Here is a 15,303-nt window from a genome sequence, read left to right on the forward strand (position 1 = left end):
TAGTCTTCGGTCAAAATCGTCTTTCTTGTAATTTGTACCTGTTGGTTCAGATTCCACCCACTGGATCAATTTGGGAGTGGGGGGAGTACCATAATCTACGTAAGAGAGCCCTTCAAATATCTAATGAGGCTCTCTTTTCATCTCTTAATAATTTCTTCTTCAGACGAACCCAATTCCTTCCATTTTTCTTCACAGGACTTCGTTTCCAGACTGTTTGTTACCTATGTCACTCTCCTCTGTAGATGTTTCAGTTTGTCAAGTTGCTTCCCAAACTGCAGTATCCAGAAAAGGAGAGTTTATTCTAGGTGAGGTCCGACCAAACCAAAATAGTTTTTACTTCTCAAGGTCTGGACACTATACTTCTATTGTATAGTGTACACTTCTATTGTATATTGTATAGATGCAGCCTAAAACTCCCTTGCCTTTTCAGCTGTCAACCTGAATTGCTGGCTCATATTTAGCTTATGGTCTCCTAAAATCTCTAGATCATTTTCACATGTACTGCCATCAAACCAGATGTCATCCATGCTGTACTTGTACCTAATTTTGCCTACTTAAATGCAGAACTTTACATTTAACTATTGAAATTCATGTTTGTCTTTGCCCAATTCTCCATCCTGTCAAGTTCATCTTGAATTCTGCTTCTGACAAGTGAGATAAGCTACCCTTCCAATTTTTTGTCATCTGCAAATTTGATTAACATTCCTCACTATTCCTTTGTCAAAGTCATTAAGGAAGATGTTGAACAACAGTGGACCAGGGCAGAATTCTGCAGCACCCCACATATTACTTCTCTCCAAGCTACTGAGGAGCCAGCGATGAACATTCATTGAGTATGCTCCATCAGTCAACTATAAATCCCCCTAATGGTAGCATTGTTTATCCCACATTTTAGCAGCTTGCCAACAAGAATACTGTAGAGGATACTGTCAAAATCCTTGCTGAAATCAAGATATTCTATGTCTACAACATTCCTTTCATCTACCCAACTAGTAGCTCTATCAACAAAACAAGAAAATAAGGTTAGTCTGGCATGACTTGCTCTTGAGAAACCCATCCTGGCTCTTTGTAATCGCAGCATTCTTTTCTAAACGCTCACAGACTGACCACTTAATGAACTGTTTTAGACCATTCTGTGTAAACATGTACAGGATTATGCTGTTATTGAATGGGACTTTCTTTTGGGTAGTCATGCATAGGATTAAGTCCCATTGACAAATGGGAAAATCACAGGCTGAACTGCAGGCACAACCCCAGAGTCTTGTAAAGTAAGATTTTTAAAAATGTGCTACTTGGAACTATTGTAACAAGGAAAGCAAAGCAATAGCTAGGTCAAGTCAGCTTTACACAAAAGAATTTAAGAAGCATGAGGAAGATCTATTCCATTTTTAAAAGAAAAAAATCCTAAAATGGAAGTCAACAGTGCTACATTTACATCTTTGGAACAGGATAAAAACAGTAGCCAGTTTTTGGTGAATGGCAGAGCAAATCCTCAATCTATAAAAAACAAAAAGGGGAGTAATTTATTCATTGCTATTAAGTATCCATTAACCTTGAATGCAGAGGTGGAAAAAATACTTCAAACACTTCAGTGTCGTCAGAATGAACCCATTAGGTACCTGGGTGACAAGGTACTTCTAATTTTCCTATTTTAATCAATGTTAATTATTTTCTACAGAAGCACAAAATCAAAATGTATATCAGCAGAATTAACGGAAGTAATCATATAAAACCTAAGCAAGTTGTAAAAATCCACTGTGGTGCCTAAAAGTGGGAAATAATTCTTCAGTCCTCCAGAAAGTTGTATCTAGATATCTAACAGTCAGATTAGGATTTTCAGAAGCAAACATCTAGAATTATATACAGTACATCTAAAGACATTTAAGAACCTTGGCAACCAAGGCAAGTAGAGCACAGATAAGGGAAATAGGATCTGGTGCAGAATTTAAATGCAAAGCTTTCAGAATGGAACTAATCAACTGATAGTTAAAAAGCTCTCAAAGTGTTTATGAGGGAACCCATAGAATTGTGGCACCCCACTTTCCCCCTTGTCCTTACAGAGAAATTACACCCTCACTTTGGCTCTTTATGCTACAAGTATCACCCAAACAAGCTGTGTATACTCTGTAACACCTCTGTGATGCAATAGGGGTCCTTCTCTTGATCACATTTTAACTCTTTACTAGCTTAAAAAAACACAGAATATTAGGATATAGCATAATCTCAAAAATGATGTATGTTGATGGGGATTACAGAAGAAAAAAACAAGAACAATTAAAGGGCTCAACTGGATGATGCTAAACAGGAAAAAAGAGTAAGTATTCCTATCTTGTCTTTTTACAAAGAAATCCTTTTTATTCTATACTGGTCTCTGTGGTAACAACAGGGTGCCTATATTATTGTTATAACTGCCTTTCCCTTTATAGAAGGACAAAGGTTAATTGCTTTTCTGGAGGTCACCCGGCAAGCCAACATCAGAGTCAAGAACAAGACCCAAACTTCCTTATTCCGACACATTATTTAACCATTTCGTTACCACTCCCTTTCGCACCAGTGCAAAAAGCATTCAGATTCTTTAATCCAGTGAGATTTACTTGGTCACTTAACCCCCATATGCCACAAGAAGTAACTAAGAGACTTCAGGTAATTCAGTGTGGCTTTCAACCCATCCTTTAGGAATATGATTGTTTATGTAAGCTGCTTTGAGAACAAAAAACATTAAGAACAATAACTACATCAAGCAGCAGCATCTACTGTTTCGCAACCATTTCATACCATAAAGTATTGTGTGTGTGAACAGGTATCTTCATCAGCCTCTGGAAAATGGCAAGGAATTCCAGAGGGGATACCACTTAGAAAAGGATCTGCTCTTGTAGCCACCTAAATTAGAATGTGTTTTTTAAATTTAGGAACTAGGTCTCTTTTTCTATTACTTCTGGCATCTAGTCCATTTATGATTTTAAAACTGTCAACATGTTGAATTCTGTTCAGAAACTGGAAGCCAGTTCAGTTCTTTGAGTCCTCATATTATGTTCCCCACCTACCCAGTTCTTAATACCCTGGCCACCACATTCTGTACCAGGTGAATTTTCTGAATGAGTAAAAAATAGCCCACAAGCATTGCATTACACTAGCCCAATCTAACACCCACACACCCACACCCCAGGATCAACTGCCAAGCTAGACAGAGCTGGTAAAAGGTATTCCTAGCAACAGATGCCACCATAAAGTCAAGAAAGAATGCTTTGTCCAGATCTCCTGACTGCTGATCCACTCCTCAGAGGGATGCTATCTGGTCCACAACAGGTCAATCACCTATCCCCCACATCAACAGAACCATCCATACCAGCATCTCCAACTCAACTGGTCTGAACTTCAGTTTATTTGCTATCATCCAATCCATCAGGATCACTGGGAATGAAGTAAGAGAAATAAAGCTGGATACCATCAGCATTACAGCATGGCAAGCAACCTCCCCCTGTGATTTTACATAGTTGTAATACACTGTATAATAAACAGCATAAGATGGATACCCCACAATATCTCTCTTCATATCACCTTCTGGAACAAGTTAACGATTGTAACACAGTCCTGCTGACCCCCAGTCCTGACAAGTGGTCCAGAAGGATATTAAGTCAACAGTATCAATCACTGCTGTGAGATCCAGAAGAATCAAAATCCATTAGCTGGCAAACGTTGTCCGCCAAAGTGACCTTGGCAGTCCAAGTCCCTCTATGGGTCCTGAAGCTAGACAAATTCTAGCAAGCTTGATGATCAACTGTGAACATCCTGCAAACTTCTGGCATGTTTGAAGCCACTACCCAGGAATAAGCTTGCTAAATAATAATCTATGAGGAAGAAGTCACCAAACTTCTATTAACTTGGGCAACACATTCTTCCTTGGCTTTTTGCAAGACTGGACACATGCTATATAAACATCAATAAAAACCTGACAATTTTATTTAAAAATTAAGCAGGTTAGATTTGCACAATTTCAGCTGCTTAAATCGGGGATAACAATTGAACAGAACCTGTGCAGAGTTGCCTACATTCAATATTATAACCTTTTGTCCTTAATAGCGGACTGTGTCCAGTCTTGCAAAAATCCATCTTCCTTCATCTCATTTGTAACACAAACTGTTTTAAGATCAAATTAATATACTTTTACAGGGGCATTTTATGCATTCCATTTAAGCCAGGCACAAGATCAAGAGTGTACAATACAAAGGGGAAACTCCACAGCCATGACAAGAGACTGCTGCGATGACACTGGGGTTTGTACACAAGCCAAGTTTTTCCAACTGCTAAAGGACCAGTCAAGGTTAAGAAAGAAATGCTAACTCTCTCTATAATTTCAGATGAACTAAGATAAACAATCATATGCATCCAGTTGAGCTGAAACATCACCCAAAATGTTTAGAGTGGGATGATTTATCTCCATTTAAAATTAAGGTGCTTTTAGGCAGTGTAAGACGTACCATCTCTGTTATTCAGGTGCACTGTTAACCAATTCAGGTAACATAAACAGTTGGCATTAGTCCTATAACGATTTATCTTGACAAATGCTGCCACTGCACTGTCAGAGGTTGTATTACCACAGTTAATACTTCAAGCAAATGTAAACCTTTTCCACCTAGGGCTGTTTTAAATATTCCACTGTTTCCATTTTTGAGCTGTAAACAGCAAGGGGAGGGGGAGGTCAGGAAGATTTCCTGACAAACCTTTTAACTGTGATAATATTCACCCTTTTTCAATATTGTTTTCCGCCATTGTTTTCCCTTTGTGACCAACCATATCTGTTCACATAACTGGGGGCAAACCAAGGCAACTGAAAGGGAAGTAAGGTAAGGTAGGTAAAAGTAAAGGACCCCTGGACAGTTAAGTCCAGCCAAAGGAAATTATGGGGTGCGGCATTCATCTCACTTCAGGCCGAGGGAGCCGGTGTTTGTCCACAGACAGCTTTCTGAGTCATGTGGCCAGCATGACTAAACCACTTCTGGCACGACAGACCACAATGACGCAAGCCAGAGTGCACAGAAACACTGTTTACCTTCCCGCTGCAGTGGTACCTATTTATCTATTGAACAGTATATTAAGCACTTTTAAGGTATTACCACAAATCCAAAATATGTATGCAGTACATTTTAAAGGGGAAATGGTTATATTACAGTAGTACGTCTGGTTACAAACTTAATTCATTCCAGAGGTCTGTTCTTAACCCGAAACCATTCTTAACCTGAGGCGTTAATGGGGCCTCCCGCTGCCACACAACTTCCCCTCGCATCCCAGGGCAATGTTCACTACCAGGAGCATCTACTTCCAGGTTAGCTCATCACCCGAAGCGTTCGTAAGGAGGACAGTACATAACCTGAGGTTCCACTGTACATTTTTGGGCCAGCAACTCATGCACATTGGCAAAGCATTAAAGGAATGAATAGAACTGAATAGGTCCCTAACAGTTTTCAACAGAGAAGAGGGAGGGAGAGGGAAGCTAAGTACTACCCATTCATGTATTTCAATATAATACTGACTGGGCAAGTAGTATTTTAATTAGGTCAGTAAATGCAAAGACAACATGAGTACTTCAGTCAACATGAAAATTAATGAGCAGATTGAGGTTCTGATTTCCAGTGGTAGAGGCAAAAGTAGCCTTTAAGAAAAAGAGAAGGGGGACTACTTAGGACAGAATCTATTTTTAGCAGTTCTCTTAGCCAAGGTCCTGCACAGAAAAGAACAAAGCTATTTCAACAATGATCTTGCGTTCGATCGCACTAGGGATAGATTCTAGCACCCTCAACTGAGCTCTTGCTGCAAACAGTCTTGTATGTTACTAATAGTTTAGAGGTGGTATGCAGATGAAACTAAAGACCTACTATAAGGTTTCCTATGTTATTTTCTTTGAGGAAGGGATCTCACGTTTCTTTGCTGATCTCTCTGTAACAATCTCAAATGTTTCGTGCATAAAATAAACTAGTCCTGCTGGGCTGCTTGCAGAGCAAAGAAAATGAGAGACCCCAAGATTCTCTCCTCCCACTTAAAACTTTAGGTTTAATTCTTTTATTTTCTCCTACTCAGTTCAAGGAGTTCTTTATCCATTTGTTTCATTAGGCGCAGAGCACCAGAGAGACTTTCATTCTAACAGTCGCCTTCAAAACTGTAGTTGCCACAACAACCAGATGCAGCTTAGCTGCATTGTTCTCATTTGTTAGTACCATGACACAATCGTTCCATCTTCCTACAATGAAGCAACTTTTCATTTCCACTTTTCAAGGATGTTACATTTCCCCACACAGATACAGATGTGCCGTGAGTGTGCATGTGTCATACATGCAAAGTTGAAAACAAGATTCTTTTGGGAGAATTGTTATACTAGATTTGTTTTGAGATGTTGACAGCAATTGCTAGAGCCAGGCTGCTGAAACATCTAAAGCTTGGCCTTTAATAATCACCAAAGTAATATAGCGCCAGACCACATCTGAGCAGGGACTCCCAATAGTGTCAGATTGTGTCAAACTGCAGGATTGTTATGGGATGCGAGCAAATGTCCACACTTGTTTTACCCAATCAAATCTGAATTAGGCTCTAGATGCAAGCCTCCTGTGTATTAACCCACTGGCCTCCCTGTTATTACCACCACCACAGACCTTCACATTTGAAGGCTAATTTTAATTCAGCAATTTGAGTTGTTGCTGCAGATCTTGCTATACATTGCCCCACTCTCCCTTCTGATGATCCTTGTTTGAACTTTTACTCACGAGAAGTGCAAACAGGAGATGCACACAACATGCAGACACACAACACTCACAAATATATAGATGTAGTGAATATCTGATTACACATCACCATGAGGGTATTGAACTGTATGTGTACTTGACCAATGAAACAAACACAAGTTTTCTGGTGCAAGCCCTCACAAGAGATGAGAAACAGTAACACAGTCCAACCTGCTTTAGCCATGCTTGGTATCCAGAAGATGAAAGTTGGAATCCATCTTTAGGCATGTGTATTCTGGGCTAGGAGAGAATAGACATAAAAGACCTCCTTTTACATTGAGACCTGGCTAGCCTACCCTTATTTCCAGGTGAACGCAAACACCAAACACACTCTCAGCCATACACATAAAGATGCATTCTTCAGGGGAATTGCAGAGAGGCTGCTACTCTATATAGCATAAATAATAGAACCTTAGGAAAAGACGATAAAGAATGCCCAACCCACACAGGATTTTGCACAGGTAAACATCTCTAGAACAATTAACCCATGTAATACAACTATAGCGTGGCCCACCAACATCCAAGATCGTCCATTAAGCTTTTGGGGGGAGATTCTTCACGGCAGCCGCGGGAATAGAAGTAGTGTGGGTTTTTTTAATTAAAAAAACCCTGTGTATTCACCATCCGTGTATAAGATGACCCCCAATTTTTGACAAAAAAATTTAAGCAAATTATTAAAGGAAAAATAAGCCAAAAAAAATTTGTCTTGTACATGGAAAAATACAGTAATTCACATACCATGGATGGGGATCATTGTATGCAAGCTACTTAAGGAGAATTTCTTAGGTGATGGCCATATCCCTCCAATCTACTTTATACACGTACAACGTCACCTTCAAGTTCACCCTGAGAAAATCTGACCTCTTCACAGCCTACTGCTGGAAAGGGTAAGGGGTTCAAGCAGCTACGTGCTTGTTCCTTACAGCCTTTTTCGTTAAAGGATGCATATATGAGCCTCTACAGCACCAAACCCCTTCATTTTCTTCTGACATGCCTGATCTAAAACTCTATGCAAACAGGATAACCACAATTAGAGCCGCTTTTTGATGTGGGAATTCTGCTTGAAGAGCACAACAACTCACAGAGCATCAGTTTAAAACAGTGATTGTTCAAAATGTGTTCTGAAGAACCCTGGGGGTTCCTTGAAAGCTTGTGAGAGAATTCTCAGTGAGAAGACCAGAAAAGGCAGGCAAGCTTCCTTAACAGTTTCCCCCACCTATTATTAATTACACTGGACACTTGAGTTGTGAACGTGATCCGTGCAGGATGCACATTTGCAACCTGCAGCAGCGCGTCTGCGCACATGCAGGTTGCGATTCGGCGCTTCTGCGCAACTGCCGAAAACAGGAAGTAACCCGTTCTGGTACTTCCGGGTTTCGGCGGTCCATAACCCGAAAAAATGCAACCTGAAACGTCTGTAACCCGAGATATGACTGTATTACTATTATTATTAATTAAATTTATATCCTACGCTTCATTCTGAAGGAGTCCAGGGCAGCACCTTCTCCTAAAATGCACAGCTAATAGTTATATGCATTCCAAGATGCACTATAAGTTCAGGGAGGCAATAATAAGGCTTAGCAGGTTTATCCAGAGCTCCATAGGTATCGATTGTAAATTCTAGAATACATTCCAGATGTTCCACAACATACAGAGAATGAGCAGGCATTAAAACGGCAAACACAGTGTAAGCAACTGTAAAATAATGTATAGTGGGACAAAAAACCCTAACTTCACATATACACTTGGGACAGAATCGGCCCTGGTCACTCAAATGGATGATCTTCTTTCTGAGAGGGACTGAGGAAGTTTACCTTTGTTGCTCTTACCAGAATATCAAAGGGTGGTGACCAAAATAAGGGCATTTTCTGCTGCTGCCCCTGTTCTGTGGGTTGCCCTTCCCTCTACCATATGTGAAGCAGCAACCTCAGTTGCTTCACACATCTTTTTGCTCAGGCTTTCCCTGACCCATGAGGTTTATGTATGCAAATCCCCTGAATCTCTGTATTACTTACTTTTTATATTGTTTCATTGTTTTTAGTTTGTGTTTTTGTTTTAATGAATATTGTTTTTATATTGCACACAGTGTACAGCACTTAAGAGATTTTGAAAATATTAAGCTGTTCAGAAAAGCTTCTAAATAAACAAATGCACTAATGTGGTCTGAACTGGCAGCAACAGACCAGGAAAGGGAGCGTCAGGACTTAGCAGATAACTTGAGGAACATGTCGACCCAGCAGCTGTGGAAAAAGGTGCATTCCGCGTTAGGGATCATTGGAAAAGGGATTGAAAATGAAACGGCCAACAACAAAATGCTGTTATACCCATCTATGGTGCAACCACATTTGGAACACTGTGTATAGTTCTGGTCACCACACATCAAAAAGGATGTTGCAGACCTGGAAAAGAGGTTTTAAAAGGGCAGCCTAAAATATCCAGGGGCCATAGCAACTCCCTTGTGAAGAAAAGTTATGATATTTGGAGCTCTTTTTAAAAAAAAATGCATGATAGAGGTATATAAAATTATGCACGGTGGGTAGAAAGTGGATAGGCACCTCTCATAATAGCAGAACCAAGAGTCAACTAATGAAGCTAAACAGTTTAAAAAAGGATCAGTATTGTGGCTGATGCTGTCCATATGTGACTGGTACAGACTTGCATTCTCACAACAGAATTTCACCTTCTCCACCCTCAGCAAACCCTCAAAATCTGTTATGGAGGGTTGAGATCCCCTCTGGAGCAGCTTTCAGGAGCATATGGAGGGCTGCAGGAGGAAGGAGAGGAAGGAGAAATCCCACTGCATGCGTGGAAGTACTTCTTCATACAGTTCACAGTTACGGAATTTGCTACAAGATGCAACCATTCTATACAAGTTTTACAAGCATGATCCCATGGGAACCCTCCCTACCCCATCATGCAGTGTATTACCCAGCCTAACACCTGCCAAATTCCAATTCTGTAATGTGCTGCAGCAACCCAAACACTGTATTTAATATGTAGCCTACTTCTAGGGCTGCCTTCTCAACAGTCTCCCTCCCACGATGTACTAAAGTCATTAGCTCATTCTGATTTCAAACTGGCCATCTTTTCCCTGCAATCTTTAACTGACTTTTTGTTTTATTACCTTCCTTTACCCCTTCTTCCATTTTTAACCTAATGGATCTAGCAGTCTCTAGTGAGGTCTGAAAAGGCTGTTTTCTCAGAATGAGTCAATATTTTAAATTCTACGGAATGCATTTGTTTTCCCCCTAAAAAATAAATATAAAAATGCAGCCTTTAAAAGACAGACATTAAATTACAGACCTCAGTTCCTATTTTCTAAGCCTAATACAACCCCTGAAGGCTTACAATATTTGAATCACAGCTGGAGCCATGGTTACCATACAGTTTAAATATCAGCTTCTTTACTGTGCAATTTGTTTTAAAAATCAAATCAGAGGCTGTGTCATAAACAAGTGCTAATTAAGTAGCAAGCAAGAAGAGGGCATTCTGTGCAAGAAAGGTTCTTAAATATCTGCCTCTCCAATCTTGTAAGAAAGGATAAATAAAGCCAGCTGGGAAAATTATGGGCCAAAACTGGCATGAGACATACACACACAAACAAAACTGTGGCTGGCACTAACCCTCCAGTGTTATTCCTTTCAGATGAGAGTCAGGAGGCTACAGATTATGATAAGCTTCTTGCTTTTAGGTGAACAATGCCAAGTTAGCATGGCAATGTGAGTTTGATCACATAATTCTGTGAGGGCATAAGCATATTCCTACGCAGCCTCTATGCTTCAAGCCACTCAATTCTGAAACAATAGAAATCAAAACTGCAGCTCCCTTTTGGCACCACAGAACTACTGCTGGGATGGCAGAATATTTATTATTTTTATGTAGTCCTTTGGACAGATGCATTTTGTTAACAACAAGAACCCTGTAATTTATTGCAATCCCCTATTTGGCAAAATTCATTTATTCTTAGCTAAATGCTTAGCTAAGAATAAATGAATTTTTAATACAGTTTTTAGAAACACTTGTCACTGCTTCAGCATTTCCATTTAGTGAATAGGACTGATGTTGCTCTCAGCAGGGGGTGATATTTTAATGATGCAATGCTGCACTTCCTAGAAGACAGACAAGCCTCATGAGGCAGATTATAGGACTAAAGAAACTCAGATCCCATTAAAAGCAGACAGCTCCAGACCATTTTTAAAATTAATTTTGTTTAATGATAAAATGTGCTATAACAGGTGGGTAGCCAATTGTAAAATTAACCAAAACATAGTTAAAGGAACAGAAGAATGTTAGAAAAGCAAATACAATAATGCTCCCACTACCAATTTACCAGATGCATCTGTGGAAATACTGGCACCTATCAATACTTCATTTTCGCTGTCTACAAAGCAGGTGCAGTGCCTACATTCCTTTAAGCTTACATCAAGTCAGACCATTAGTCCATCTAACTCAGTACTGTCTACACTGACTGGCAGCAGCTCTCCAGAGTTTCAGACAGAAATCTCTCCCAGCCCTATCTGGAAATGCTGACGATTGAACCTAGGACCTTTTACCACTGCACCACAATCCTTCCTTGCTTTATCAAAGCCTGAAATGTTCAGAAACATTCACAGCAAGAAATATATTTGAATGAGTTGCCTTCAACAAAAGCTTGTTGCAAAGAGGCTTTTGCTTTTAGTTAACCATGGCTTCCCATTTCATCCAAACTGGGAGTCATGATTTAATATTAACTACGGCTGTTTCAAAACAAGCCACAGTTGGTGATGATGACCACAGTTCCCAGTCCAGACAAAATGGCAAATTACAGTAAACTAGAAACTGAAGCAAAAGCTTCTGAACATGTATGAAGATGAAAGGGGAGCGGGAGAATGTGTGATCCCGGAGGCAGTTAGGCTCATTCATCATAGTGCTAAACCATGGTTTAGCATTACATCTGAATCTTGCACTGTGTCTTTCTCATCTCTATCTTCCCATAACTCCTATCTAGTCAAAAACTTAGCAGCTAGTATTGTTTTGATTTACTCCACTAACAAGAACTATAATTTAGCACTAACTACTCATGAGGAATTATAGTTCTGCTGGTTGGTGAGCAATTTGCCAAGGAAGACCAGTTTAGCCACTTAAAATAAATATCCACCTGCATATACTAGCACTAATCAGGGCGTGAAATTAAACTTTTTATTCAGTAGAAAATAACTGCTGCAAGGCGGCGATTTAGTGGAAAGCAAATATTAAGGTCAACCTATTCTTCCCAGTGCCTACAGTAGATTTGCTAGGAGAGAGGGCATGGAGCACCAAATTCCACTTTTCTAAGTCCATGAAGCTAAATACTTCAATGATGCGTTAGCAAATTTACCATTTGCTTTTACTAATTGCATATATTTAATGAAGCAAACAAAGCAAAAAACTAAAACAAAACGCTGTTAACTTGAACCCTGCACTCTCCTTGCATTGCCCCCCTAAAGCAACTAAAGAACTGAGTCCATTTGCGAACCCCTAAAGCAACTAAAGAATCGAGTCACATCATGAAGACTCAAATCATTCATTTATGTACCAAATTCACAAAATATTTATTTCTCTTTCTCTCTTTTTTCAAAAAAGCCTAACACACAATGATATCCATTGGTACAATGTGCACATCTCTTGAAAGGAACACTGATTCATCATGTGTGAAGTTCTTTGACCCCAAAGAATTTCCCTTCCACTGCAATAAAGAGAGCTGGTCCTTGCACACGTGCTAAACAGCTCCCTCCTTTGAAAGAAATACAGGGATATGGATTGAGGTGGCGGTTAACGTTCCCTTTCAAAAGAACAAATGTTCAGTTATTGAATATAGAGCAGCATATGCTCATTAGATATTTGCAAAACAAGTAGCGATAGAGTGTGATGTTTATTCAAACCCAACTGTTAAAATTTATATTTACAGCCCACTCTTTCCCAAAAGCTTGGGGTGAGTAACAAATTTAAAAACAAATCTGGAATTTCCATTAGAAGTAAAACAACAAAGTAAAAAGACTTCCTTGCTCTGAGAATGTAAAATAATATTCCTCAAAATATGTTTTTTTAAAAAATGAAAAAGCACGTAAGATACAAGCCAGATGTTGTCTACAGAGAGACAAATCTATTTTGGCTCACAGCAAAGTGTTACGACTACCAAGGGAACTTATTTGATCAACTCAGACATTTTGTACAGCTTAAGCCAGCCTTGTATTTAACCACTCGCCTGGTCACCATGGATGACAAGGAATTACATGCAGATAAGTAGGCTGAAAGCTGTCAGAGGGAGGACAAACAGTTCATCTGACAGTCCCTGCATTTCTATGCTGGGTGTAAGGAGAGAAAACCTTCTCTTTCATGCCCAGCATGCAACACTTTTTGCTAGCCAGTTTTTTACATATAAGTGGGGATGGCAGAGGAGAGATTGAGTGTTCCATCCGCCAGTCCTTCTCCTGACTACAAAACAGGCTAGTAAATTTTTTTTGCAGACTAGTCATTTTTGTGGCCTTATTTACAAGGCTGGCTCAAGCTCTAAGAGTTATTTATGGCCCAATCCTTTCTGTTGCTGCATGAGCAAACAAGCAGGTGGAATCAGGCTCCACACCTCTCTACAAAGCAGTGCCTACACTATGAGCTGACTCAAGACATCAAGCCAACAGTGTGGATCAACCTAATTGTTGTAAACAGGCACCACTGTCAGGTGTGGTTTAGTGGCAGAGCACAAAGCCATTACTGAGCATGGAAAAGGGTTGAGAGGCATCAGAACTGGGAAGGAATGAAGGCAGCTTGCATGCTACTGTAAAACCCGTAACTGAACCAGCTACACTGGTGTAGTCCTACCCAACCAATACCCTGTAGTAACTGATAGGCAGCACTACAGGATGGACTTACCTCACTTCCATCACACAAATGCAAGTTACATTTTTAAATGCTAATCTCTGCACTCACAGATACACATGTCTATAGGATCACCATGTCAGTCTATCAAGCTGACTTACTAAAGATCAGGTCATCAACTCAAGCTGCAGTGTCAGTATTTTCAGCAATGCAATGAGAAAGCTCTCTGTTTTGAAGAAAGTGGGAGCAAGAGAACATGGCACATTTCATAATTTGCACTAGCCAAGTCCCTGAAAGGAGACTCCACGTCTTCGACATGGGGTGGGGTGCGGGGAGAGAAATACTCTGCAACAGTGGCTATAAAGATGCTGTCCATGAGCTGGTAAAGGAAACAGATAATTTAATAATGAAAATAAAATAATAATCTAGCTAAACTCTGATTAGATCACCAGGGTTTAAATCTCCTGAAATTTAAGTTCCTGAAGAGTTGGGGATTTCCCCCCTATAAGATTTAAGTGCTTTGGGTGAGGAATGAAGGGATGGCACAGAGTTAATGTCTCATTCACTACCCACACCATAACTCTTTTGGCAAAAATGCAGAATATTCAAAAATGCCAAATTAAAAGTACCACAAGGAAAAAAGGGGTTAGAAATGAGTTGCAAAGGTATTTAATTAGAACTCTATACTAATAAGGTTTAACTCCATGCACTGGTAATTAGATTAAGCTGAAGTGGTTGCTAGTCCATTCATGAAAACAGATGTTGCTTCACAGAACCTTGATATCTTTCTTAAATACCTTTGAAAACAAGGATCAGAAAATATGAACTCTTATAAAAGGGGCTTTATTGTATTTTTATAGCATATTACATACCTTGTAAGAATCAGTTTGTTAAGTGTGAATGTCAGTTTTATTCTCTGTCCCCCTTTTTCCTGGCTATTTACAAGCTTTGTAAGAAATTGTTCTTTAATTAAGTCTAAACATAGTTTTATATAAATGGATTCCTGGAATTAAAAACGTTCAGACTTAAGAAATGATTGTTACAGAGACTGTAAGAGGCCGTAAAAAAAAGAATGCCACTTTAAACAAAGATTTCTCATTTTAATTAAAAAGATAATCATCAGAACATTCCTACATTTAACAGAACCATTTGAAGCTACTTTGGGTGGGGGGAAGCCTTCTTTTTGATGCAGGCATATGTAGTGTAGTTTAGATGATATTTAATCAAAGTCCCAGCCAAGGCTATTCTATTCTGTTTTTAAGGACTGTATCTGCAATTTTAGTAGTTTAGTCAAATACATACATTGCTTATTAAACTCATCCATTGTATGCTTGCAAATGGTTGCAACATAATCCAAAACTAATTTAAAGAATCATCTTGGGTTTTGTGGATTTCCTAAATTAAAGACTTCAAACAGAACATTTGATTCCAATATAACAGTAGTATACACCATGCAAGCCACAGACTTGGTTTACAGCCTACATTTTGGCGGCGGCAGCTTTTCTATATTGATAAGCATCCATTGTTTGGAGACGCAAAAAGCTAGCAAAGCTTTAGGCAACTGGTACACACACAACACTTATTCTCCCTTATTCAATTTCCCCTGAAAGAAGTCTCAGTCTGACTTGGTTCACATGTCATGCTAACCCAAACCATGGCTTATTGTGACCACACAAACCCTCAGAAAGGAGCGCAA

General features: G+C 39.5%; 1 protein-coding gene across 8 annotated transcripts in view; it reads right to left on the minus strand.

Annotated features, from left to right (window-relative positions):
- The window catches only part of BTRC (beta-transducin repeat containing E3 ubiquitin protein ligase), a 126,563-nt gene that overhangs the window by 104,273 nt on the left and 6,987 nt on the right, over nt 1–15,303 (minus strand). For 5 of the 8 annotated variants that reach the window (XM_081007072.1, XM_081007073.1, XM_081007070.1 and 2 more), the window contains exon 2: nt 6,945–7,013. The exons of the other annotated variants lie outside the window; for them this stretch is intronic. In XM_081007072.1, the coding sequence (XP_080863198.1) occupies nt 6,945–7,013 (69 nt within the window). The remainder of the gene's footprint in view (nt 1–6,944; nt 7,014–15,303) is intronic. 8 annotated transcript variants of the gene reach the window in all.

Source organism: Podarcis pityusensis, assembly GCF_964106645.2.
Source record: "Podarcis pityusensis genome assembly, chromosome: 5".
In the NCBI taxonomy this organism is placed as follows: domain Eukaryota; kingdom Metazoa; phylum Chordata; class Lepidosauria; order Squamata; family Lacertidae; genus Podarcis; species Podarcis pityusensis.